We start from the raw sequence: 24,097 nt of genomic DNA, 5'->3' as shown, positions 1-24,097 counted from the left end.
GAGATTGGTGTCACCACCACTCGTTCAATCTCCAAAAGCACTATCCTCTACTGCTCTCTCCCACTTCCCCTCCATATCCAACCAGTCACTGTTATTAGTTGGGATTATCCAGAGAAACAGAACAAACAGCATGTGTGTATATACATAAAGAGATTTATTTTAAGGGATTGGCTCACACGATTGTAGGAGCTAGCAATTCTGAAATCTGCAGAGCAGGCCAGCAGGCTGGAAACCCAGGCAAGTGCTGCTGCTGGAGTCCAAAGGCAGTTTGGAGGCAGAATTCCTTTTTCTACAGTGGTTTTTTTTTTTTTTTTTTTTAAAGGCCTTCAACTGATTGGATAATGATTAGGATAAGACCCATCCACATTTTGGGGGTTAATCTGTTTTACTCAAAGCTTACTGACTTAAATGTTAATCACATACAACAAGTACATTCACAGCAACAACTAGTGTTTAACTAAAAACTGGTTATCACGGCCAAGCCAAGTTGACACATAAAATTAACCATCACAGTCAATAAATTGTTTTGACCCTTAAATATTTCCCAGATTGGTTCTTTTCTTTCTGCTACCAATGCCTTACTTTAGGCTTGTGTTCTCATTTAATTAATTCATAAAATATTTACTTTATGGTATTAGATACTGTGCCAAATGGTGGAAATACAACTGTGAATAAAAGATTATTGCACCCTAGGGACCTTGCATTCCAGCCTTTCCCTGCCTTCTGCTAGCCTCCCTCTAATTTAGCTTTATAAAAGGATGACTGTATATCATTGCCTCTCATACTTTAACATGGAGAGTCATCTGAGGACCTTGTTAAAAAGGCAGATTTTGATTCAGTAGGTCTGGGATGGGGTCTGAGAATCTGTATTTCTAACAAGCTCTCCAGATATGGCTGTAGATGAGGAATAAACTAAGAGTAACTGGGCTGTACAAAATCTCTTTAAAGACCATGTTTATAAAATATGTATTTGTAGGGGCGTCTGGCTGGCTCAGTTGTAAAAGTAAGCAACTCTTGGTCTCCAGGTAGTCAGTTCAAGCCCCACATGGGGTGTAGAGATTGCTTAAGTAAATAAACTTAAAAAATGAAATAAAATGTGTATTTTTAGGCTCCCTGAAAAGATACACAAGAAATAGATAACAACTGTTGCTCCTAGAAAGAACAGAATGGCTGATCATTGTATATACCCTTTTATAACTTGGATTTTATACCAAGTACGTGTATTACATATTCGAAAATAAATTAACAACAAAAGTAAAGTAAAAACACCTGAAACTGCTCCTCTTAATACTCTGCAGTGGAGCCCAGTGGCCCAAAGGGCAGAGTGCAGTTTAGCCCATCTTAAACCCTTTATTATGATCAGTTTACTTATTCAGCTTATGTCGAATGTTGCCAGTCAGGTCAGGGACCACAGGCATTCTTTCCACCGGAAATGCAAGTGAGCAAATTTCACTTGGTCTTTCAAACTCCAGGTTCTGCAGAACTTACCCCAGGAAGCCTTTCATGCATCCTCCCGCCCCCCGCCTCCGCCGTTAAATTTACCTTTTTACATTTAACCTCACAATGCTTCTTTTTGTTGCAGTCATCACACTGTGTCGAAATTTTGTTTACATGTCTATCTTTGCTATTTGATTGTGCGCTCCTTGAGGACAAGGCTAGAGAGGACAAGGCCTAGCGCAGACCGACTTCCGAAATTATTCTGCGAAAGAATCATGTACTGGCTGGCCTCAAGGGGCTCACAGGAAGGGACAATCCTCGAGTTCTGGGGCTCTCTTCGATCCCTTCGTGAATAACTCAAGGCAAACGCGCCGGGAGCTGAATTCGAGTACCTTGGCTGAGAAGGCTGCCAAGAATGCGGCCCTGTCCACTTGCTCCTTCCCGGGCGCCCGGTCCACGCCGGCGTCCAGAGCAATCTCCCCTCGTCCAGCGCGCGACGCCTCCTCCGGGGGTCGGGGCCGCGGGTCCGCCGCCCCCACTGGCGGGCGCGGCTTGGAAAGCTTGGGGGTCTCCTTGGTATCCGCCAACAGCTCCGGGCGGTGGCCACAGTGAAGACAGGGAGGGCGCACCCGGCCGGTCGGGGCGGGGCTGCAGTTGTCAGGGAAAGGGTAGCAACGACAGGCGAGCACCAAGCGCCAAGGAAGGCGCCCTTCTGACTTCCTCGCACCTATGTTTCCTCGCCGGGACCCACGCTGGGGCAGCCGTCTCCTGTGCGCTTCCTCTCTCCCCGCCCCACTACCTCCAGGACCACTACCTCCACGCTGTGGGGTAAGGAACACTCAGTCTCACTCTCCCGCCGACTCCCGCGCTGTCGGCCGCATTCCACGCCCCCTTCCCGCCCGCGCGCGCGTCGCCGCTGCCGCCGCCGCCAGAAGAGGCGGGGCCTGGGCCCCGGCGCAGAGTCAGCCACGGTCCCAGCCTGCCCCGCGCCGGCCAACGAGAGCAAAGTCAGTGACTCACCTCCGCCGCGCTAACTCCTCGCTAGCTCTCCCCTCACACACGCTCACACCCGGTTCGAGATGGCGGCGGCAGCAGCGGGGGACTCTGACTCCTGGGGTGAGGGGAAGTTACGAGGGACAGGGGCTGTGCCGGCGCTGGCCCCAAGCTGAATCGGGCACTAACGCGGCTCGCTCTCTTCCGTAGACGCTGACACGTTCTCCGTGGAAGACCCGGTGCGGAAGGTGGGGGGCGGCGGCACCGCCGGCGGGGACCGCTGGGAAGGCGAGGACGAGGACGAGGACGTCAAGGTGGGTGCGGGCCGGTACTCCGGGCCGCGCGGGAGCGAACTGGCGCTGTCTCGGGCGGGGATGCCCGCCGAGGGGCGAGCTGGTGGACTCTGGGCCCAGGGGCGCCGCCCGAGCCTGCGGTCTACGGGTCCAGATGCGAGCGTAGGGCCCCCCGGTGCCCTCCTCCCCTACGCTCGCCGGCCATTTGGGCCGGAGTCGAGCAGCGTGGCCTTTTGGATTTCCTTGGCGGGGGCGGTGGCGGCCCCGGCCCCAACCCTTCTTTAAGGGTCTGCGTCCCGGCCTGGATCCCACCCACCAATTGGCGACGGGAGGTGACAGCAGCGGCCGGGCCCGGCCCACGTGCAAACTTCGCGGTCTGGAGCCACTCGCCAGAATGATCTGGGAAGTTGGGCATTGAGCCCAATGGTTTATCCCATATGGAAAGTCTTACAACCACCTGCCTGTTTGAGCTCAGGTATCCCTAGGGGCAGTAACTCATTTTTGTTTCTGAAGGCCCATTTGTAGAGTTTGTTAGAGCAGTTTGATGAATGAAATATTGTGCTTTAATTTTAGCCTTCCCCCCCCCCCACAAGACAAGTAGAAACAGTAAAGTTTACAAAATAACTTTAGACTACCCTCTCCCCACTCTGTTGTAAAAATATTAACCGAGTACTGAGATAGCCAGCAGTTAAGTTGTCAGAAACCTGGGTAGTCCTGGGAAAACGGAGAGTTGACGGAGTGAGTTATTTATTCGCATACGAACGACGCCTAAGAAAATATTGGTTAGAATAGAGGAGGGGGCCAGTGTTTTTTTCCTATGCCTTGTTGATCTGAACCAGATTTACCCTTGTCGTTTGTTGTTGAAAACTCCTGGGGACTCATATTGGTCCAGATGACATTATGACTAGTGCATTCATTTTTTTGTTTGTTTTTGGTAGTTAACAAACATCTCAAGCCCAGGATGTTAAGATTCTTTATAACAGAACTCTCAAAATCTTTTTACATTTGTGCAGAGTTTTGTATGAATTGAGAAGATGGTTTCTCTTGGTTTTGATTCACTTAGTGTTTTACTTTCCTGACTTATACCCTTCAACACATATTGGGAGTCCTGTTAAGTCCTTCTGCTTGAGCTGAAAAAATTTAAGCTAGGTATCACTATGAACTTAATACTACTTATGTTTGGATTTTTTTTTTTTTTCTCCTGAGTCTGATGAGGTGGATATCTACTTTATTGAACAGCTTGAGGTCCAGAAAGAATGTGAGCTTTGCACACATTGGGGTTAATAAATGAGTAGTGCTATTGTGCATATACTTAGATGCTTCATTTACTTGTTGTATAGACATGGGAATGGATTGTGTATCATTCTCATTGCAAGATATTAGTTACCTTACTACATTGTAACAGATTTTCTGTTTTGAGCATTTAGTTCACATTTGTCCTTTCACTTTTTCTGTGCTTACTGGATGCAGCAGTTAGGACATCTGTTCTGACTATTGGGAATAATTCAGCAAATGAGAAGAGAGAGAAATCAGGAAAGAAGTACCAGAAAATGAAGCTTGAAGGGAGTAGTCTGGACTAATGCCATGAAGTAACCTGCCTGTGATTATTGGATCTAAATGGTGTCATTCCTGATAAATATAATTCTTACCACTTGGAACTAATTTTGGAGATTTACAGGTTGTAAGGGACCATAAAGGTCATCTTGTCCAGTCACTCTTTTAGTGCAGAATTTTTCTTTTATGCAAATATCTTATTTCTTTTACATAAACATTGAAGTTGATCTTGGAGAAAAAAGCTGAACTTGTCCATTTTATTTCTCACTTGAAATGTTGGTTTATTTCTATTGAATTTCTTCAAGATTCCCAAGGTATGTTATTCATGGAGTAATGTGATTCCTCTGCTTTAGAATCAGACAGACCTAGGGGCGCCTGGGTGGCTCAGTCGGTTAAGCGTCCGACCTCAGCTCAGGTCACGATCTCACGGTCCGTGAGTTCGAGCCCCGCGTCGGGCTCTGGGCTGATGATGGCCCAGAACCTGGAGCCTGCTTCCGATTCTGTGTCTCCCTCTCTCTCTGACCCTCCCCCGTTCATGCTCTGCCTCTCTCTGTCTCAAAAATAAATAAACGTTAAAAAAAAAAAAAATTTAAAAAAAAATTTTAGAATCAGACAGACCTAGGTGTATATTATTGCTTTGACATTTTCTATATTTGTGGTCATAAACAAGTTTTTTTTTTTCAACGTTTTTTATTTTTGGGACAGAGAGAGAGAGAGAGAGAGAGAGCATGAACGGGGGAGGGGCAGAGAGAGAGGGAGACACAGAATCGGAAACAGGCTCCAGGCTCTGAGCCATCAGCCCAGAGCCCGACGCAGGGCTCGAACCCACGGACCGCGAGATTGTGACCTGGCTGAAGTCGGACGCTTAACCGACTGCGCCACCCAGGCGCCCCACAAGTTTTTTTACTCTTTCCTTTTAGTTCCCCAATCTAAATTGTCCTTACAGGAGATAACTTCAGGGGGTTGTTTTGCATTTTAAATGATGTAATATGTCTAGCATTAGGCAGAGTTGCCTAGCACTTGGGAGGCACGCAAACGTTAATACTCTCTTACTTCAGAATGTTGCCTTAATTTTTCTGGCTTGTGGGAAATACCCTGTTTAGATCCAGTATCTGGGTTTATTTTGTGCCACATTTTGTGATTTCCTGAGCTCCAGGGGACCCTCCACGATGGCTCTTTACTGTGAATTTTGTGTTTTGAATGGAATGATTAACAAGCAAGTTTTTGCTTGTTCAGTTTACCAGTCTAGAGTTGAATTTTGTCACTTTGGATGGTAATGAGTAGTACCAAATTTCTGAATTTTGATGTTTTAATACATAATCCTTTTGTAAATATATGAAAACAAAGCTTAGTTTTCACAAGATCAAATAATCATAGCCTTTAAATAGTATAATATATGCATTTTTTTAAGTCTTCAAAGGTAAGATGTAGAAACAGAGTAAGTTCTTCGCTTTGTGTTGTCATCTAGTGTTTAACTTTTAAGAATATAGATTTAGTGTCATTTGTAATATCCTGAGAAATGAAAGGAAAACTGAGGTCTTTGTTGCAGTAATTTGCTTCAGTAGTTTACTGTTCTTCAGTAGACATTATAACATTTTGCTGTCCTTGACTTAGTTGTCTGGCAGTGACAGAAATGGATTTAGGAGAAACTATAGAATTGTTAATCATGAGGAGAGAAGCTGTGCTTCTTCCCAATTAAAAACAAGAGAACTAGGTGTGCCTGCTTGGCTCAGTCAGTAGAGCATGAGACTCTTGATCTCTGGGTTGTAAATTTGAGTCAACTGTTGGGTATAGAGATTACTTAAAAATAAAATCTTAAAAAAAAAAGAAAACAAAAGATGAGAACTAGGAAAATAGTCTCATGTCACGGGCTGGCTTTATTTTACCTTTCTTGCTATCCTGATGTTATGCAGAGGTAGGGAGGAAGTGTTCACTTGGCATATGTCACTGGGCTCCTTCCCCATTGCTAGAGTGATGTGTAGGTTGTGTTAAGGCAATGAGTGCATAGCCCCTGCAAGCAGGGACAATACAACTTTTACTTTATTTTACTAGCCTCCTAGTATTTTAATAGAATAGATTAAAAGCCGGATTTATTCAAGTTGTATAGAATTGTTTTGAGAAAACTGGCTGTGTTCAAGCATCTCTGGCATTTGCACATATAATGTTATTATACAATTCTTTTTAAAAGATCTGAGAATGAACTTAGTTGAAAACTGCCTGACTCATCCTACCCATTCAACTATCTGTTAGGATCGTATCCTGCTTAATAGCTTAAATCTACCAGAGTAAGGACATTTTTCAAGCATTAGAAATAGCATTTCTGAAGAAGAGGAGATTTTTGGGAAATAGAAGGTGGGCATTTTGCCAGGAAATGGGTATCTTGAAGTGTGTAACTTCTCATGAAAAATTCCAAACATAAACAGAACTAAAGAGAAATTTAAATAAATCCATGAGCAATCTTATTTCTTCTGTATCTCCACTTAACTATTCTCCCCTAACCAGATTATTTTGAGGAAAATCTCAATTATATCATTATTTTGAGGAAATCTCAATTATATCAAACTACCCTGGCAGTTTTTATAAACTAGTAAGTTTTTAGTTAGGAAGTGTTTTGTTTTGTTTTTTTTTAACGTTTATTTTTTTTTTTAATTTTTTTTTCAACGTTTTTATTTATTTTTGGGACAGAGAGAGACAGAGCATGAACGGGGGAGGGGCAGAGAGAGAGGGAGACACAGAATCGGAAACAGGCTCCAGGCTCTGAGCCATCAGCCCAGAGCCCGACGCGGGGCTCGAACTCCTGGACCGCGAGATCGTGACCTGGCTGAAGTCGGACGCTTAACCGACTGCGCCACCCAGGCGCCCCTTAACGTTTATTTTTGAGAGAGAGAGGGAGACAGAGGATCCAAAACAGGCTCTGTGCTGTCAGCACAGAGCCCAGTGCGGGGCTCAAACCCACAAACCATGAGATCATGACCTGAGCCGAAGTGTAATGCTTAACCGACTGAGTCACCCAGGCGCCTCAGTTAGGAAGCATGTTTGGTGTTGAAAATGTGTTTGTCATGCTGGATGACTGAAAATAAATAAGCCATTTGTTTAGTGTTCATTGTCTTGATATTGCTTTAGCCAGGCATTTGAAGTAGGATTGATTAATAATAGTTCCACATGTGAAACTGGTAGGCATTGAGATGGACTTCAATGGAGTGCTTAGCCATAATACATAGTAGGATGTTAAAAACTTAATGAATTGAATTAAATGAAGTAGACTTTAGAGGCAGGTACCTTAGCTTCCAGAAACCAGCATAGTTTTGAGATGATGGAAGAACATTTAGGCTTCTTTTAAGAACTGAACTTTGCTGGGAAGTCTAGACTTGCCAGAAGCCTATTACATAGTTCTGAAGCCTCTTAGAGCACGTCAGTACAGCTTACAGAACATCAGTAAAAGACTCTTTTTCTGCAAAAGGTTATTTATCTAAACCAAATTACTTAAAGGGAAGTAAAAGAGTATATGTTAATTAATGGACTCTTGCTATGGGGCAGAAGAATTTTACTGCTCCTTTGAAGCTACTTCTGTTTGATGATCTATAAATACATCTTGCTTAAGTTGGAAAGCATTTTCAGCCCTAAATGTGTTCTCTGATTGCATGTGACATTCTGTAGTTGTGCTTTGTAAAAATGACAGATCAGCCAACTACTGGCTGTATTATTAGAAATGTTTAAAAAGCAGGGTTTAAAAATTTGTTTTCAGTTCTCAGTCATGTTCAATTGGGAAGTAGGTTTTAAACTTGAAAAGCAGCCATCTCTTTCAGAGCAAAGGCTCAAATGATGTTGGGTGTGTATCTGTAGAAGAGTGTAGATTAGCAAGAGATTTATAAACTGCCTCTGTTCTTTTTTTTTTTCTTTTAATTTTTTTTAATGTTTATTTTTGAGAGAGACAGAGCACAGGTGGGGGAGGGGCAGAAAGGGAGGGAGACAGATTCCAAAGCAGGCTTCAGGCTCTGAGCTGTCAGCACTGTGCCGGATGTGGTGCTCGAATCCACAAACCATGAGATCATGACCTGAGACGAAGTTGGACGCTTAACTGACCAAGCCACCCAGGTGCCCCTAAACTGCCTCTGTTCTAAGGAAGGTAGCTAGCCATTTTAGGAGAGCAACCTGGGTGGCTCAGCCAGTTGGGTGTCCAACTTCAGCTTGGGTCATGATCTCCTGGCTCGTGAGTTCAAGCCCCATGTCAGGCTCCGTGCTGACAGCTCAGAGCCTGGGGCCTGCTTCGGATTCTGTGTCTCCCTCTTTCTCTGCCCCTCCCCTGCTCACGCTCTGTCTCTGTCTCTCCTTCAAGAATAAATAAACAACAGAAAAAAATTTTTTAATTGAATATTACAGTTGGAAGATCTATTAGCTACCAAAAATTGGGTAAGGAATTTACTTGGTTATTGATAAGTATTCTCTGGAACCAAATAACCATTTAGAGCTTACTAAATTACAGACTTACTCTCTGTGTAAACGTGTTAAATTTTAGGTGTTTCTCTAAGAACGTTTTTTAAATTTTATCTGAACTTACTGTCAGCATTTACAAAGTCCTAGTGTTTACAGCAAATTGGGCAGATTTTGACCTTACATTTACTTTTTAGGCGCTGGCAAATTTTATAACTAAGGAAACAAAAACTCTAGTTCTTGGGGAAAACTCCCTGGCCTTATGCTGTGGGAATTACGTCTATTTGGAAGTCTCTCTGTTGACTTTCACTATGCTCCCTTCTTTAGGGACTTGTCCCCAGTCAGGGCAGCCTTGTTTCAAGCACTTTGGGGTGAGGGTGACAGGCAGAGCTTGCCTTCCATGGTCCTTTTATGAACGCAGGAGCAGGTGCCATAGCTGTTCCCAGGACTTGTTGATAGGAACCACTGCTGTTGCTACTAAAATCCATTCTGTGGTGGAATCTAGGTAGCCTCATTATGTCAGCCCTGATGGGACAGTTTAACTTGAGTGTCTGGAATAAGATTTATACTTTGATTTAGGGAAACCAGGAACTGGGATAGGGGTGGTACATAGAGTTGGTATAAATGAGATATGGAGGGCGCAGGGATATGGATGGGGGTGGGGTGATGTTTTACTGGGAAAGGGAACTGAGAAATGCTCCTGATGTATCTGTTTCTCCATGTTGGAGGTATTGGGATGGAGCTGCTCATTTTTAGCTATACCTCTCCCCTCTTGGCCTCCTGGTACCAGAGGCTGCTAGACTTGTTTCTTAAAATTAATAGAAAACCATCACAGGCAATTTGAGGTAGGTAACTGGTATAGTTGTAGCTGGACACATCACTCTGTGCCATACCCTTCCTTTGATGAGCTTTCCTGCAATTCCAGGGGAGCTCATTCCAGAACTGATTGATAGAATGAATTTTAGTGGGGAGGGACCTAGTTCTCAGATAGTTATGGTATACTTCAGGAATCCAGTAAGAAGTTGTTTACTATGACACTTTAAACCTGGTTCCTTTTTTTTTTTTTTTTTTAAACCTGGTTCCTTCATTGTTTTGTTTTGTTTTGTTTTGTTTTGTTTTTGTTGGTTGGTTTGGTTCATTCATTACTTTTCACTGAGATTTTAGGATAGCTATCTGAGGGCCTAATGTTCTTACCTATAAAATGGAGAAACCACCATCTTACTTACAGGACTTCGTGAGGGTTAACTGTGTTACTACATGTAAGGCCCTTTGCACAGTGTTTGGTGCAAAGTAAACACTTAGTAAATGCTTTATTATCATCATCATCATCACTATTATTAATAGAGAGTGGTGAATATATACCCCTTTGAAGTAAGCAAATGGTCTTCCTGTCTGGAGCACCACCTAAGCAGGATATCACTCACAGACCCAGCTTTCTATATTATGTGAAGATTAAAACAATAACAAAAAACTCCTAGTAGTTAATTTTTATTTTCAACTCTAGGGTTCCTTTTGTACTGTGGTGTATTGATAACAAGCACTTAAGCAAACCAGTCAGATTATACAAACATTTGCTTGTTAATTTCTAACTCTTGTATCTTAGATGTCCAAATAATGACTAGCAGGTTTGTTTTCAGTCTGTTAACCTTGACCTGTGAGTTAAATTGCCAAGGTGAGGTGATTATAAAAATATTTTACTTTTATCCAAATTTCTTTCTACTCTGCTTGCAGAGCCTATGATAGCCTTAATCAGGATTTTTTAGTTCTCTGGTGGACTTAGAGAATTTTATTAAAATCGAGGCTTGGTTAGTTTAAATACCTAGACTGATTCATTATGAGCTGTCTTGTTATAAAACAGAAGCTTGGTGTCATAGTTATGGCACATTAGTCAGCCTCTACATCTTCCAGCAGCAGCAGAGCCTCTTGCAATCCTGTGGTTCAGCTTCAAATGGCTATCCCTATTAAACTTAAACATTCTAAAGTCTCTGGAACCTTTAGAAAATTGTTTGATAATCAGTTTATATTTAGTTCAGTGACTGTGTTAGGTGTAGAAAAGACAAGAGTATAGATCAACCTTAAAGTGCCCTACCCAAGTTAGGGAGTGGGTTCAATAAGCTGTTGATCAGCTCTTGACTGCTCTTAAATACTGGGCTTAAATATTATATAGATTTAATTCATTAATCAGGGTTGTGTTGTATACCAATAATTGTGTTGTATAGGTTGTGTTGTATATCAATAATTGAGCCATTGGCTAGAATGTTGGATGCTTTCACATTTGGGAAAGTAAGAAATATAAGGTCCTTTTAATTTTTTATTTAAAACAACTGCAAATTACTTTAAGAGAAGTAGTTTTGGCTTGGTTGTCTTGTGTTAACAGACAAGTTGATATAAAATTTCACATGGAAAAACAAACATGCAAGAATGGCCAGGAGAACACTAAAAAGCCTGAAAACCTATAAGAGAGGGAACCAGCCTTGACCTACATAAAAACATACTATAATAATTAAAGTAATGAAAGCAGTGTGGTATTGGTGCATGAAGAGACAGTAGACCTGTGGGAAAGCAGAAGTAGACCAAGTACCTGTGAAAATTTAGTATGTGGCAAATCACAGGGCTCAGGTATACTTTTTAATAACTTTTTAATAACTGATGCTATGACAATTAGGTAACCATTTAGAAAAAGAGTTAGATCCATACTTCATACCACACAAAAGAAAAAACTCCATATGGACTAGAGATCTAAATAAAAAACAATGAAAGCATACATGTTTTAGAAGAAACTGACTTGATGAAATTCACAGGCAATAAAAAGAAAAGACTGATACATTTTACTGCATAAATGTGGTGGGGTGCATATGCTTCGTAGGGAAACACTAGAAATATTTCCATTAAGAACAACAAGGCAGGGGTGCCTGAGTGGCTCAGTTGGTTAAGCTTCTGACTCTTGGTTTTGGTTCAGGCCATGATCTCAAGTTTTGTGAGTTCAAGCCCTGCATTAGGCTCTGTGCTGACATCACTGGAGCCTGCTTAGGATTCTGTCTCCTCTCTCTCTGCCCCTCCCCCACTTGCTCTCTATCTCTCAAAAAACAAAAAACAAAATAATGATGCCCATTATCTCTGCCATTATTCACAGTGTACTAGAGGTTTAGCCAGTGCAGTTAGATAAATCAGTTGTGGAAGCATAAGAATTGGTAAAGAAGTAAAGCCATTTTCATTTACAGATGATATGATAGTACACCTGGAAAACCCTAGAGAATCAATGAAAGTGACAAATTAATTAACATGTAAAAACCAATTGTATACACAAATAATAACCAGTTAGAGGACATAACAGGGAAGGAAAAAAAAAAACCCTCCAATTTACAGTGGGAACACATAAGAGAAATACTTAGGAACAAACTTGAAGAGAAATTCACAAAATCTCCAAGAGGGAAACTTTAAAACATTCCTTGAAAGATACAGAAATAGACTTGAACAAATGGAAAAACAGCCCTTTTCCTTGGCTAGGGTGGCTCAACATTATGAAGATGTGCATTTTCCTAACATTAATTTACAATTTTAATGCAGTACAAAAAAAAATACTTCTTTCTGTGGAGTTAGATAAGTTGCACATGGAAAAGTAAACAGGCAAGAATTATTAATAGAAGTCCTTTTCTTTAGGATAACTGGGATGATGATGATGATGAAAAAAAAGAGGAAGCAGAAGTAAAACCAGGTGAGCCACTGGGGTTCCTTCATTTTTGGTTTTATATCTTGTGAGCATGTAATACTTATGTTAAGACAAATGACAAAATGCTTGCAAAATTGAAAATTTTTGTGTTGAGAAACCAAACACCCTTCCATTCTCACTTTATTCTCTTCTCCTCCCATCTCTTCTCTCCCCTCAAAACATAATCAGATTGGATACTGCCTGCCACTTTCTGTTTGAGTGCTGCTGTTAGGAGCCAGTAGAGGAGGGTGTGATCTCATTTTAATAATCTAAATCCTGCTGAAAGCACTGGGGAAATATGAAGGGAGATGTTTGGGTCCTAGGGGTCAGATCAGAGAAGAGAAAGGAAGAGTCCCAGAACTTTCCCATTGTTATTCACGAGTAAATCACCATATGAAATTGGAGCTAGGAGAAGTTTGGTCTTTTGAAGTATATTATTGTTATGTCTGTCTCATCCACAAACTGGAAAATATTCAAGGTAACTGTGATTAAAACATTTCTTTCAGAAGTAAAAATTTCAGAAAAGAAAAAAATAGCAGAGAAAATAAAAGAGAAAGAACGGCAGCAGAAAAAAAGGCAAGAAGAAATTAAAAAGAGGGTAAGTAATACTCATTTCCTGAAATACAGAATTCTCACATCAGTAATGCTACATTGTCTTAATAGACAGCAAGTATTACCTAGCAGTCTGACGGGCTTTGTAAAGACTATAAATGGACACTATTAGAGAAGTAAATCCCCAAACTGAATTCTGTGTCTCCCTCTCTCTTTGCCCCTCTGCCTCTTGTATGTGCTGTCTCTTTCAAAAATAAATATTTAAAAAAGCCCCTCAAAATAAAAGATAAATTATCATAATGAATAATCATGTATGTCACCTAAATTTAACAGTTGCTAATATTTTGCCATATTTGCTTCATCTTTTTTTGTTAAAATCAAGTAAATAAAATGTGCATTTTATCTTTAAATACTTCAGTATGCATCTTTGAAAAATCAAAGCTGTTTCTCACATGATTACGTATCTAATAGAATGAACAGTAATTTGTTAATGTCATCTAATATTCAGTTTATATGGGTTGGTTTTTTTGTTGTTTTGTTTTGTTTTATTTTGTTTTTTGAGAGAGAGAGAGTGCACAGACAGGGAAGGGGCAGAGGAAGACAGAATCTCAAGCAGGCTCCACGCTCAGTGTGGAGTCTAATGTTGGGCTTGATCTCATGACCGTGAGTTCGTGACCTGAGCTGAGATTAAGAGTTGTACCCTTAACGAACTGAGCCACCCAGGTACCCCTATATGTGCCCAATTTCTAATTGTCCCAAGATATCTTTTACATATGGTTTGTTTAAACAAGGACCTTAGATTCATTGCATTAGGTTGTTAACATATCCTAAGTCTCCTAGAGTATCTTTCTCTCTGTCTTAAATGACAGTAAGGGCACCTGGGTGGCTCAGTTGGTTAAGCATCCAATTTTTGATCTTGGCTCAGGTCATGATCTCATGGTTCATGAGTTCAAGCCCTGCATCAGGCTCTGGGCTGATAGCTCAGAACCTGCCTGGAGTTCTGTTTCTTCTTCTCTCTGCCCCTCCCTTGCTTATGCACATGCATGTGCTCTCTCTCTCAAATAAACTTGAAAAAAAAAAAGGAAAATGACATTCACTTATTGAACGGAGGAGCCCATTTGTCGTGTAGAATATCCCACCTTTTTGATTTGTCTGATTACTTACAGTTGCAATTTCCTGTAACTTGGCTGGTAAGTCTAAAAGTTTGATTGGATTCAGATTAAACATTTTTAATTGGAATACTTTAGAGGTCATGCTATGTGCTTCATATTGCATCATATCACATCAAGAGTCACGTAATATCTGTCCTATTATTAGTGATGCTAAAGTTGATGACTGGGTTAAGGTGGTAACAGTCTGATCCTTCTATTATAAAATTACATATTCTTGTAAGTAATCCAATTTCACGTCAAGCTCCCACCCATTAGTTTAGTGTTAGTAATGATTGTTGCCTAATTGTTTTATTAGGGATTGCAGAATGGTGATTTTTCTCATCCAGTGACTTCTCTTCCATTTGTTACTGGCTGGCTTTTCTTCCTCCTCTTCTACTTGCTTTGCTCTTTGATTACTTTGATATGGTTTGTGCTAGAAAAGCAGAGTAAAAGCTTAATTGTTTTCTTGTAATCACTAATTTCCAGAGTAAGGAGGGAGTGTAATAGTAACTTCAAAGGGTTGAAAAATGAGGGGGTTGTGGGTTTTTTTCTTTTGAGTAAATTTGTACATGTACAGGTTTTTATAAATTTTACTCAGATACAGTAATTATTCTTTTGATGCTCAAATTTTCCCAACTTTGGCCAGTAGGAAACCCTTTCAGTTCTAATGTTCATCCTTTTGACAGAACCCTATTAGTCTTTGAAAACTGCTTTCTGGCACAATAAGTGCCGGGCTCACCTGGTAAACTCTCTTCTTTAAGCCTGGAATGTGCTACTTCCCTGAGGTTTTTAGTGGAAATGATGTTTAGAAGCCAAATCTAGTTGCTAGTAGTACTCAGCATTATTGAGGTGGCCTTGCCTTCTAGACCCATTTTTATAGGTGAAGCTAGGAAAGAAATAAATGCATGAGTATATGTGTTGTGTATGTCAGCGTTAGTTCATGGATTCTAATAACGTTAACATAATTAATTGTTTATTTGCTTTTCTACAATACCAGTAATACTAACAATGTTTGTAGGATTTCTTTGCAATTCTTTTTGCATTGAGAATATATCCTCTAAGGATGTATAATTATGTTCTGGGTTCTAAAGTCATTTGTATTATTTTGTGTCAGTATGTCTTTTGATACACATTTTAGAGTCATTTGTTACCATTTCCATTTTTAAAGTTTTATTTTTTATGTAACTTTATTTTTTAAACATGAAATAATGTTCAGAAGGCAAAACCATACAAAAATGGTACACTCAGAAAAGTCTCAGACATCCATTCCTGTCCTGTCCTCTCCATCCTGTTCCCTGTCACCCCCTATAAGAAAGCATTTTCACTAGTTTTTGGTTTATTCTTTTTTATTTTTTGTTTTTTGTAGCTGTATGGTATTCTGTTGCTACAAATATGTACCATATTTTATTTCACCAGTCTTCTAGTCATGGGCAGCTGGATCTTTTTTCCCCATTCCTGTACTTGAACTAACAGTGCTTCCATGAATAGCCGTATCTGTGTGTCATTTTTAATGGGTATAGTCATATTTGTAGGATAGATTGTCAAATGAGAGATTGATGGGTCAGAGGGCAAATTACATTTGTAGTCTTGCCAAGGGTTCTCAAATTGCCCTCTGTATGGGGTTGTACCAGTTTGCATTTGCCAACAATGTATCAGAGTATGTTTCCCCAGTCAGGGACATTTTAGATACTTTTAAAATAATTTATACTTGCATATCAAAAATATTTACATGTGTGTTTCTATGATCAGAACAAGCAATAGAAACTTAGACCTCAGTCTAAGAAGCCATCTTGGTTAGATCTTTCTTGGTCATTGAAGTTAGAATTTGTACTTCCTTTGTTGTGTCTTGGTATTTATATCCAACATAAAGAAACCTTATTAGAGTGTGCTCAGTTTGTCTTAAGTAAAATATTGAGTTAAGATGAGTTCAGTTTTGATGCAGGAAATACTTAATAATGTCCAGGTCTACAAAGACAGTTAAGTCAAGATATTTCCTTTTTTCTTTCTAGAAAGTATTCTGAGATTTCCTAACTTGGCATAATGACATTTCTCATTTTATCCTCTCCATGAGAAACAAAATATGATGTATTTCAGAAGTGGACTTGTGAGTCAGAATCTGCAAACTGCATAGACATAGTTAACTATGAATAGCACAAGTTCCCTTTACTTTTTCCCACTTTAATGAATACTGTCATAGATTCTCCTTCATAGTAAAAGTGATACATTTGTTGTAGGAAGTATCACAGTATAAAGAAATGATATTCACTAAACTGTTGACTGTCAGAGAAGTAGAACTGGAAAATAACTGACAACTTCTGTTGTGTGCCTTTAAAATTTGTTAACAATGATAATGTGTTACTTTTATAATAATAATATAAAATGTAAATAAGAGAAAAACCTTTTTTAAATTTTTTTATTGTTTATTTACTTTTGAAAGACAGAAATGGAGCATGAGTAGGGGAGGGGCAGAGAGAGAGGGAGACACAGAATCTGAAGCGGGTTCCAGGCTCTGAGCTGTCAGCATAGAGCCCGACATAGGGCTTGACCTCATGAACTGTGAAATCATGACCTGAGCTGGAGTGGGATGCTTAACCTACTGAGCCACGCAGGTGCCCCAAGAGGAAAACGTTTTTTGGTGGTTTGTTTTGTTTTACATTTTTATTTATTTTTGAGAGACAGAGACAAAGCACACCTGGGGGACGGGCAGAGAGAATGAGACACAGAATCCGAAGCAGGCTCCAGGCTCCAAGCTGTCAGCACAGAGCCCGATGCAGGGCTCGAACTCACAAACTGTGAGATCATGACCTGAGCCAAAGTCGGACTGAGCCACCCAGGCGCCCCCAATTTTTTTTTTTTTTTAATTAGAACGTGTGTGTGCACAAGTGGGGGATGGGCAGAGGAAGAGAGAGAGAATATTAAGCAGGCTCCTCACTCAGCATGTAGCCTGATGTGGGGCCCCATCCCATGACCCTGGGGGATCATGACCTGGATGGAAATCAACAAGAGTTGGATGCTCAACTGACTGAGCCACCTGTGTGCCCCCAAAACATTTTTTTTTTATGTTGGCATAGTACAGTTGGCCTATGAACAATGTGAGGGCTATGGGTGCTGACCCCTGCACAGTCAAAAAGCTACATACAACTTTTGACTTCCCCCAAACTTAACTATTAATAGCCTACTATTGACTGGAAACCTTACTGCTAACACAGTCAACACATAATTTTGTAGTTGTGTGTATTATATATCATATTCTTCCAGTAAAGTAAACTAGAGAAAAGAAAATGTTAAGAAAATCATGAAGAGAAAAATGCATTTGCTGTACTGTAAATACCAGAAAAAGTCTGAATAAGTGGACCCATGCTTTTCAGACCTGTTTTATTCAAGGGCCATCTGTATTGTCATATGGCTGTGCCATGTTTTATTTATTCTTTTGTTGAACATTTGGGTTATCTCTAAATTTATTGGAAATTATAAGTAATATTCCAATGGACATCCTTGTGGCTAAATGTTAGTGTGCATCTTTGGTTTCTTAAGATAAATACCTAGAAGTGGAATTGAGTCCACATAAAGCATATAAAAGTTATTTTAAGACTTGATGCACATTACCAAGTTGCCCTAGAAAGGTTGTTTCAATCAATATACAGTGTTTAGCAGCAGAATGTGAGTGTGATTTTTCCCTTGTCTACAATCTCAATTCCATATTTTTTAAAAAGGCCGTGGAAATAAACTCAGTCTTCTTGGGTTCTTAGCTCTCTCACATTAGCAGCTGTGTTAACCTTCTGTTACCATGGACAGGTTGCTTAACCTCTCTGTGCCCCAATTTTTTTTGTGTAAAATCAGGATAAGAACATCTGAGGTGTTTAGAAGGATGTCTGAAATAAACACTTTATAAGTATTTGCTATTATTTATAATTTTGTGTTTATTAAAAAAAGTTCACACAATTCAAAAATGTACTGGTCATTCATAATCCCAGCCGTTTTAAAGTTTTCTTTCTGTCTCATTTTAGTTAGAAGAACCTGAAGAACCTAAAGTGCTAACACCAGAAGAACAATTAGCAGATAAACTGCGGCTAAAGAAATTACAGGAAGAGTCAGACCTTGAATTAGCAAAAGAAACTTTTGGTAAGGTGCAGGGAGGGGGTGATTGCAGTGAAGTATTGAAGTTCCAAGTGCATGCGGTGGAAGTCTTACTAGTTATGAAAGTTTAGAAAACATCTCCATTTTTGGCATAATAATACTGGCTTAGATATTAGAAAGTAGTTTTTACTTTATATTTGAGGTTTCATTGCTTAAGGCAGAGTGAAATACATTTTCAGATTTTTTAATGATTATGTTCTGAGTATCACATAAAAGGTTATTAAGATAAATCATTGGACCTTTTCAAATAAAGTTTCCTGCTCCTTTAAATAGATCAGCTGGATGAAATTTGGATGAAATGTGAGGTCTGTAGCTTTGAGGTTTAAATATTGAACTGACTATAGGGCTGTCCTATTGTCTTAAATTTGGGTAAGAATGTTCCTGTGGGGCATTCACCTTCAGCTGTGCCTCTGCTCAGGATCATTCCTTTCTGTGACCCTTCTTGGCCCTTGCCATACCCAGTCTTTAGAGGGCTTCCATTTCTGTGTGCCATGCTACAGTTGTGAGTGGTACATGAGATAAAAAACATATTCAGGATCCTGTATGTATGGAAGTTCAGAGTGTTCTAGGGGGAGAGTAACATGACATGAAGGGGAAAGTAAGAAACATGGCCAAAGAAATAGTTAAAAGTTCTCCCTTTGTTTAATTAAGCTCATTGTTGTCATTACCTATTGTGTACTTTTCAGAGTAGAAGATTATGTTGAAAGAGTTAAAGAGCTTTGAAACCTATAGCTAATTGTATCCCCATCCTTCCTGTTCTTTAAGGAAGGCTGACAAGTGATCATTGTCCTTTCTGTGGGAAATGTGATTTTCTCACTCCAGGAGTTGCTCGCAACCTGAGGAGTTACTTTGGGTGCTCCTGTGCACTGGCGTGTGCTTGGCAGATCTTAACCTGCAGAGGGCACGCAGCCATTATCCAGTGCCTTCATAGCATGGTAACAGCCAGCCAAGTGTTTATTAAAGAAAAGAGTTTACATGCTACTTAAAAATTCTAAAATGGGACAATTGTGGATTGCAAGGCAAAAACATGGATTCATACAGCCATCATTTAGTTAATAGGGTTTTAATGTTGTATTTCTCATACTAAAATACTAAATCAGTGATACTGTTAACTCAGTTTGCTATTGAGGAAGATACAAAGTGTACTGTCTCTTAGCCTAGAATCCTTTTAGGCCAGATTCTTTCTGTTGGGATTTTTTTTAAAATTTTTTTAAATGTTTATTTACTTTTGAGAGAGAGCATGAATGGGGGAAGGGCAGAGAAGGAGGGAGACACAGGATCCGAAGCTGGCTTCAGGCTCTGAGCCATCAGGACAGAGCCTAGCCTGATGGTGGGGCTTGTAGCCACAAACTGTGAGATCATGACCTGAGTCGAAGTCAGGTGCTTAACCAACTGAGCCACCCAGGTGACCCTCTGTTGGGATTTTAATACATGGCTTACCTCTCTTAGCTTCTGGAGTCAGCTGCATACTTTGACAGGAGCCATCTGGGTTTTTGTTTTGTTTGCTTTTTCCTTCTCTCCCCATTTTACTGTGGCCTATTTTTTTTTTTAAGTTTATTTATTTTGAGAAAGGAACAGGGGAAGAGGGGCAGAGAGAGAGAATCCCAAGCAGGTTCCATGCTCAGCATGGAGCCCGACGTAGGGCTTGATCCCATGACAGTGGGATCATGACCTGATCCAAAAGCAAGAGTCAGCCGCTCAGCTGATCCACCCAGGCCCTCCCCTGCTGCATGCTATTCTTAGACAGAAACTTTAAAAACATCCTTTTTGTGCCAGGGACGCTTTTGGTGCTGTGGTGAAAACTACAGGTTTCCTCTTAATATGATTTTTTAAATGCAGAAAATAAAATTCATAGAATTTTACTTACTAAGTAAGTCTGTTATATTGAAATAGGTATAATGTTAAAAGGACGAGATACTGTAATAATGTGTTTCTTTATTAATGCAGTAAATAAGATCTAGTGGCAGGTCTATCTAATAAGTAATGTAATTTGAAAGTAATGATGACCGAAACAATATTTTAAGAGAACTACAACTGTAATGTGATATGAAAATATCTGATCTTTACTAGTAACAGGTTTTTGCTAGTTATAACCACTGTGATTTATTGCCTATAATCAAAATGGGAGGAAATGCTAAATTAGAGGTTAATGAAAATAAAGTAATCTTTGATCCAAATTTGCAGACCTGCTGTATTCTGTCCAAGAACTCCAGTGGACCCAGGTTAAGAAACTCTGCTTTAGCATGAAATAACAGCGTTGTTCAGATACTGAATTGGTTTATAAACCTAAAAAAAATCTTTCTGATATTTTTAGTGCTCCCTCTTCTCCTGCAGGTGTTAATAATACAGTTTATGGAATAGATGCTATGAACCCATCTTCAAGAGATGACTTCACAGAGTTTGGAAAGTTACTAAAAGATAAAATTACACAATATGAAAAGTCACTATATTATGCCAGTTTTTTGGAAGCCTTAGTTCGAGATGTGTGTATTTCACGTAAGTAATTCTAATCTCTACTTCTGTAGGTGGATTTTAGTAACAGCCCATCATAGGAGGATGGAGGTTGACTTTTTTTGGGATGCTATAATAGACTTAGGATTTCCTTTTCAGAAGTTACCTTGGGAATGTTCTGCAAATACCCAGTGAGTTTTAGTGGTTTTTTTTTTTTTTTAATTTTTTTTTTTCAACGTTTATTTATTTTTGGGACAGAGAGAGACAGAGCATGAACGGGGGAGGGGCAGAGAGAGAGGGAGGGGCACAGAATTGGAAACAGGCTCCAGGCTCTGAGCCATCAGCCCAGAGCCCGACGCGGGGCTCGAACTCACGGACCGCAAGATCGTGACCTGGCTGAAGTCGGACGCTTAACCGACTGCGCCACCCAGGCGCCCCGTGAGTGGTTTTGTTTTTTGAGGCTTGCTTCTTAATGTTTTTAAAATGGCTTCCCAAAGGGACATCTGGACTTTGCTGATACAAAGCTGATAAAACACTAGCTTATTCTTTTATCTAATTATATCTTAAAAAAAAATTTTTTTTTAACGTTTATTTTGAGACAGAGAGTGCAAGCAGGGTTGGGGCAGAGAGAGAGGGAGACACAGAATCCGATGCAGGCTCTGAGCTGTTGGCTCCCCTTATCTAATTATATCTTAAATGGACGAGGAAGTATCTTTTGGGGAAAACTGTTCCTTACCATACGGAATTTTAGAGCTGAGTGCAACCATAGTAAGTGTTCATTTTACAAACAAGGAAGCCTGTGACTATAGGTTTAAGTTGCTCAACAGAACAGGTACCTATATTCTGGGTCTGTGGGTGTGGTGCCATGCCCTGAAAGGAGTCATACATTTCAGAGACAGGGTGTGTGGGAGTAAAAACCAGGGGTGGTGTGGCACTAATGTGGAAGGGACTGTTTTTGCTAGCACTGCTGTTTTTAAGATCAAGAAAAAGGAATTCTACACGATGAACTTTCAATTGGGATTTCCTTGAGAAATCATTACTAATTTGGGTGTTCTGAATTTGATTAGTGATATACCCATAGTTGGTATTTTATTTACATATACTTTTTTTCTTCTTTTTGAAGGTGCTCTCTAACCAAAACTGAAACTCTTTTTTGGTAGCTAAAAACTGCTGTGTTTCAGCTTGGTATTTTTATAAGGATAAAGGATGTGTTGTCCACTAATCAGACTTGTCTCCTAGTAGGATACTGAGATTTCCGAGATAACCTGTTTTCATTCTGGTTCCCGTGGTAGAAGTGGTAGAAAATAGAGACCCTAAAGGGTGGGGAGTTGTAATTTGTAGTTTTAAGAATGGTTGTTCCATGTTCATTCAGCCACTCCTCAGTGTGCATCGAGGATGTGTTGTGGAAAGGCATGGTGATCCTCCGTGTGTTTATTTTTTTGCCCCCTCACATGTTTAGATGGAGTTAAGGAGGTATGGTAGGGGACGGTATGAGCTCTAAAGACACTTCGGGTTTCTTTTTGAACAATGGTGTCTTGGTTATTTCAGGTCATTATAAAATTTTTGTTGCTGAGTTTTCTTTTTTACGTTAAATAGTTCTGATTTGTGAGCCTAGCCATAGACTGAATCGTGATTCTTTACCATCTTATGTTTAACAGGACAAATTCATAGCCTTTTTAAAGTTACTGAAGCTAATGATGGACAAAGTAGAGGTGGTAATTCCTTTTTCTTTTTTTTTTAGTGGAAATTGATGACTTGAAAAAGATTACCAATTCATTGACTGTGCTTTGCAGTGAAAAACAAAAGCAAGAAAAGGTAAGGGCAAACATGCAAGGGAGATGCCTATCACATTAGGATGGGGGTGTAGGCATAATATTCTCAGTGTACTGGGAGCCTGAACTAAAATTTAAATTGGAAGAGAGCTGGAGCCTGAGTGCCATTACTGTCCTTTTGTTCACAGACATGGTCAGAGTTTTCTTTTGGAACAGAAATTGCTTTGGGTTAGGTCTGAGATCTCCCCTAAAGTTTTTTTGTTGCCAGAGGCTTTAGTGTCTCTGTGAGGGTTTCTGTACCAGAAAAAGGTGCCCATAGTGGACAGTCTCATGAATTAACTCTCTTTTGTCTTTAGCAAAGCAAAGCCAAAAAGAAGAAGAAAGGCGTGGTTCCTGGAGGGGGATTAAAGGCCACCATGAAAGACGATCTGGCAGATTATGGTGGTTATGATGGAGGATATGTACAAGACTATGAAGACTTCATGTGACATTTTATCTTCTCCTGGTGTCTTCTTTCTGTTGCCCACAATCCCTCAACATGTAGCACAACTTCCTTTCCTTTCAGTTCTGCCAAATGCTACAATCAGAAGTGCAGTATCTTTTGTGCTGGTTATTTAACCCCTTGACACTTAGGTGCTAATGTGCGAATGAGGGAACTTGGATCTTGCTGCCAAGGGGTTAAAATTGGGAACCTCAGTTGCTACTAAATCATAGTTTAAAAAAAACAAGCGTAATAATGTTGTCATTGTTGCTCTCTGATTCCATAGCAGCAGTCACTGAATTGGAAACAAAGGTTGCAACATGACAAAAATTGTGTAGTATTTACCAGCACCATTCAGTAATACAGCCTTAACCATACCTCCTTGAACTACTTCATAACTTGTCAAGAAAAGCAGTTTGCAGCAAGGGCATGCCGTGTGCACCTAGTATTAAAATTGCTTTGTCTTAAAATTGAGCGTGAGGATATTAAAAATACATTGTGAAGAAGACTGCTTATCTCAGAGTGAAGATACAACGGCTGAAAAGCACTAGCTTGATACTTAAAAATCAAATGACCAAAACCCTCCAACTTTGAAGCTGAAGAAGGTAGACCTCCATTATTGTGTTGCATTACAAGTTGTGGAATCTCTTGAATGCATAGACTGTCTAGTTTCTATTTATCAGACTGTTCTGCTGACGGAGTGCTTCAGACGGGGGAGGGAAGCTCTTTACCTGTTTCATTTCCCTGATTTAAGTGTCTGAACAATCCTCCTTTGTTCTCCTGGGCTGCAATGGAACAACTTTAACAGGGTTTTGGCATTTCCTTTTCCTTTATAAAACATGCTCAGCAAACTGCACCAGTTGACTACAGTTTGGTAAATTGTTATGTTAACAATTATGACATCTGCAGTGTTTTATAAAGCAACTAATTTAATAAAATCACTATTGTGAGGACTTAAATTTTGTGTTAACTCCCAAGAGATATTTTTGGAGAGTATAGAACAACAGCTCTTGGGACTAGAGTTCTCTGTATACTTACAAAGCTATTAATAAATGCCTGATGAGCAGTTAACAGCTTTAAGACAAAAATGATGTGCCAGGCCTGATTAGTGTCACCCTAGAGCGACAAAGGTATAG

The 24,097-nt window shown here is 40.0% G+C and overlaps 1 protein-coding gene across 1 annotated transcript; it reads left to right on the top strand.

The window, feature by feature from the left end:
• The first annotated feature begins 2,404 nt into the window (after positions 1-2,404).
• Positions 2,405-24,036, top strand: EIF3J (eukaryotic translation initiation factor 3 subunit J). Its single transcript, XM_047861403.1, has 8 exons — positions 2,405-2,553; positions 2,641-2,744; positions 12,369-12,423; positions 12,924-13,015; positions 18,128-18,242; positions 20,592-20,753; positions 22,450-22,523; positions 22,837-24,036. Exons 1-8 carry the CDS (start codon positions 2,517-2,519, stop codon positions 22,966-22,968), a joined length of 771 nt encoding a protein of 256 aa, XP_047717359.1. The 5' UTR covers positions 2,405-2,516; the 3' UTR covers positions 22,969-24,036.
• Positions 24,037-24,097: the final 61 nt, after the last annotated feature.

Source organism: Prionailurus viverrinus, chromosome B3 (assembly GCF_022837055.1).
Source record: "Prionailurus viverrinus isolate Anna chromosome B3, UM_Priviv_1.0, whole genome shotgun sequence".
Taxonomy (NCBI): Eukaryota; Metazoa; Chordata; class Mammalia; order Carnivora; family Felidae; genus Prionailurus; species Prionailurus viverrinus.
This window is presented reverse-complemented; position numbering and strand designations above follow the sequence as displayed.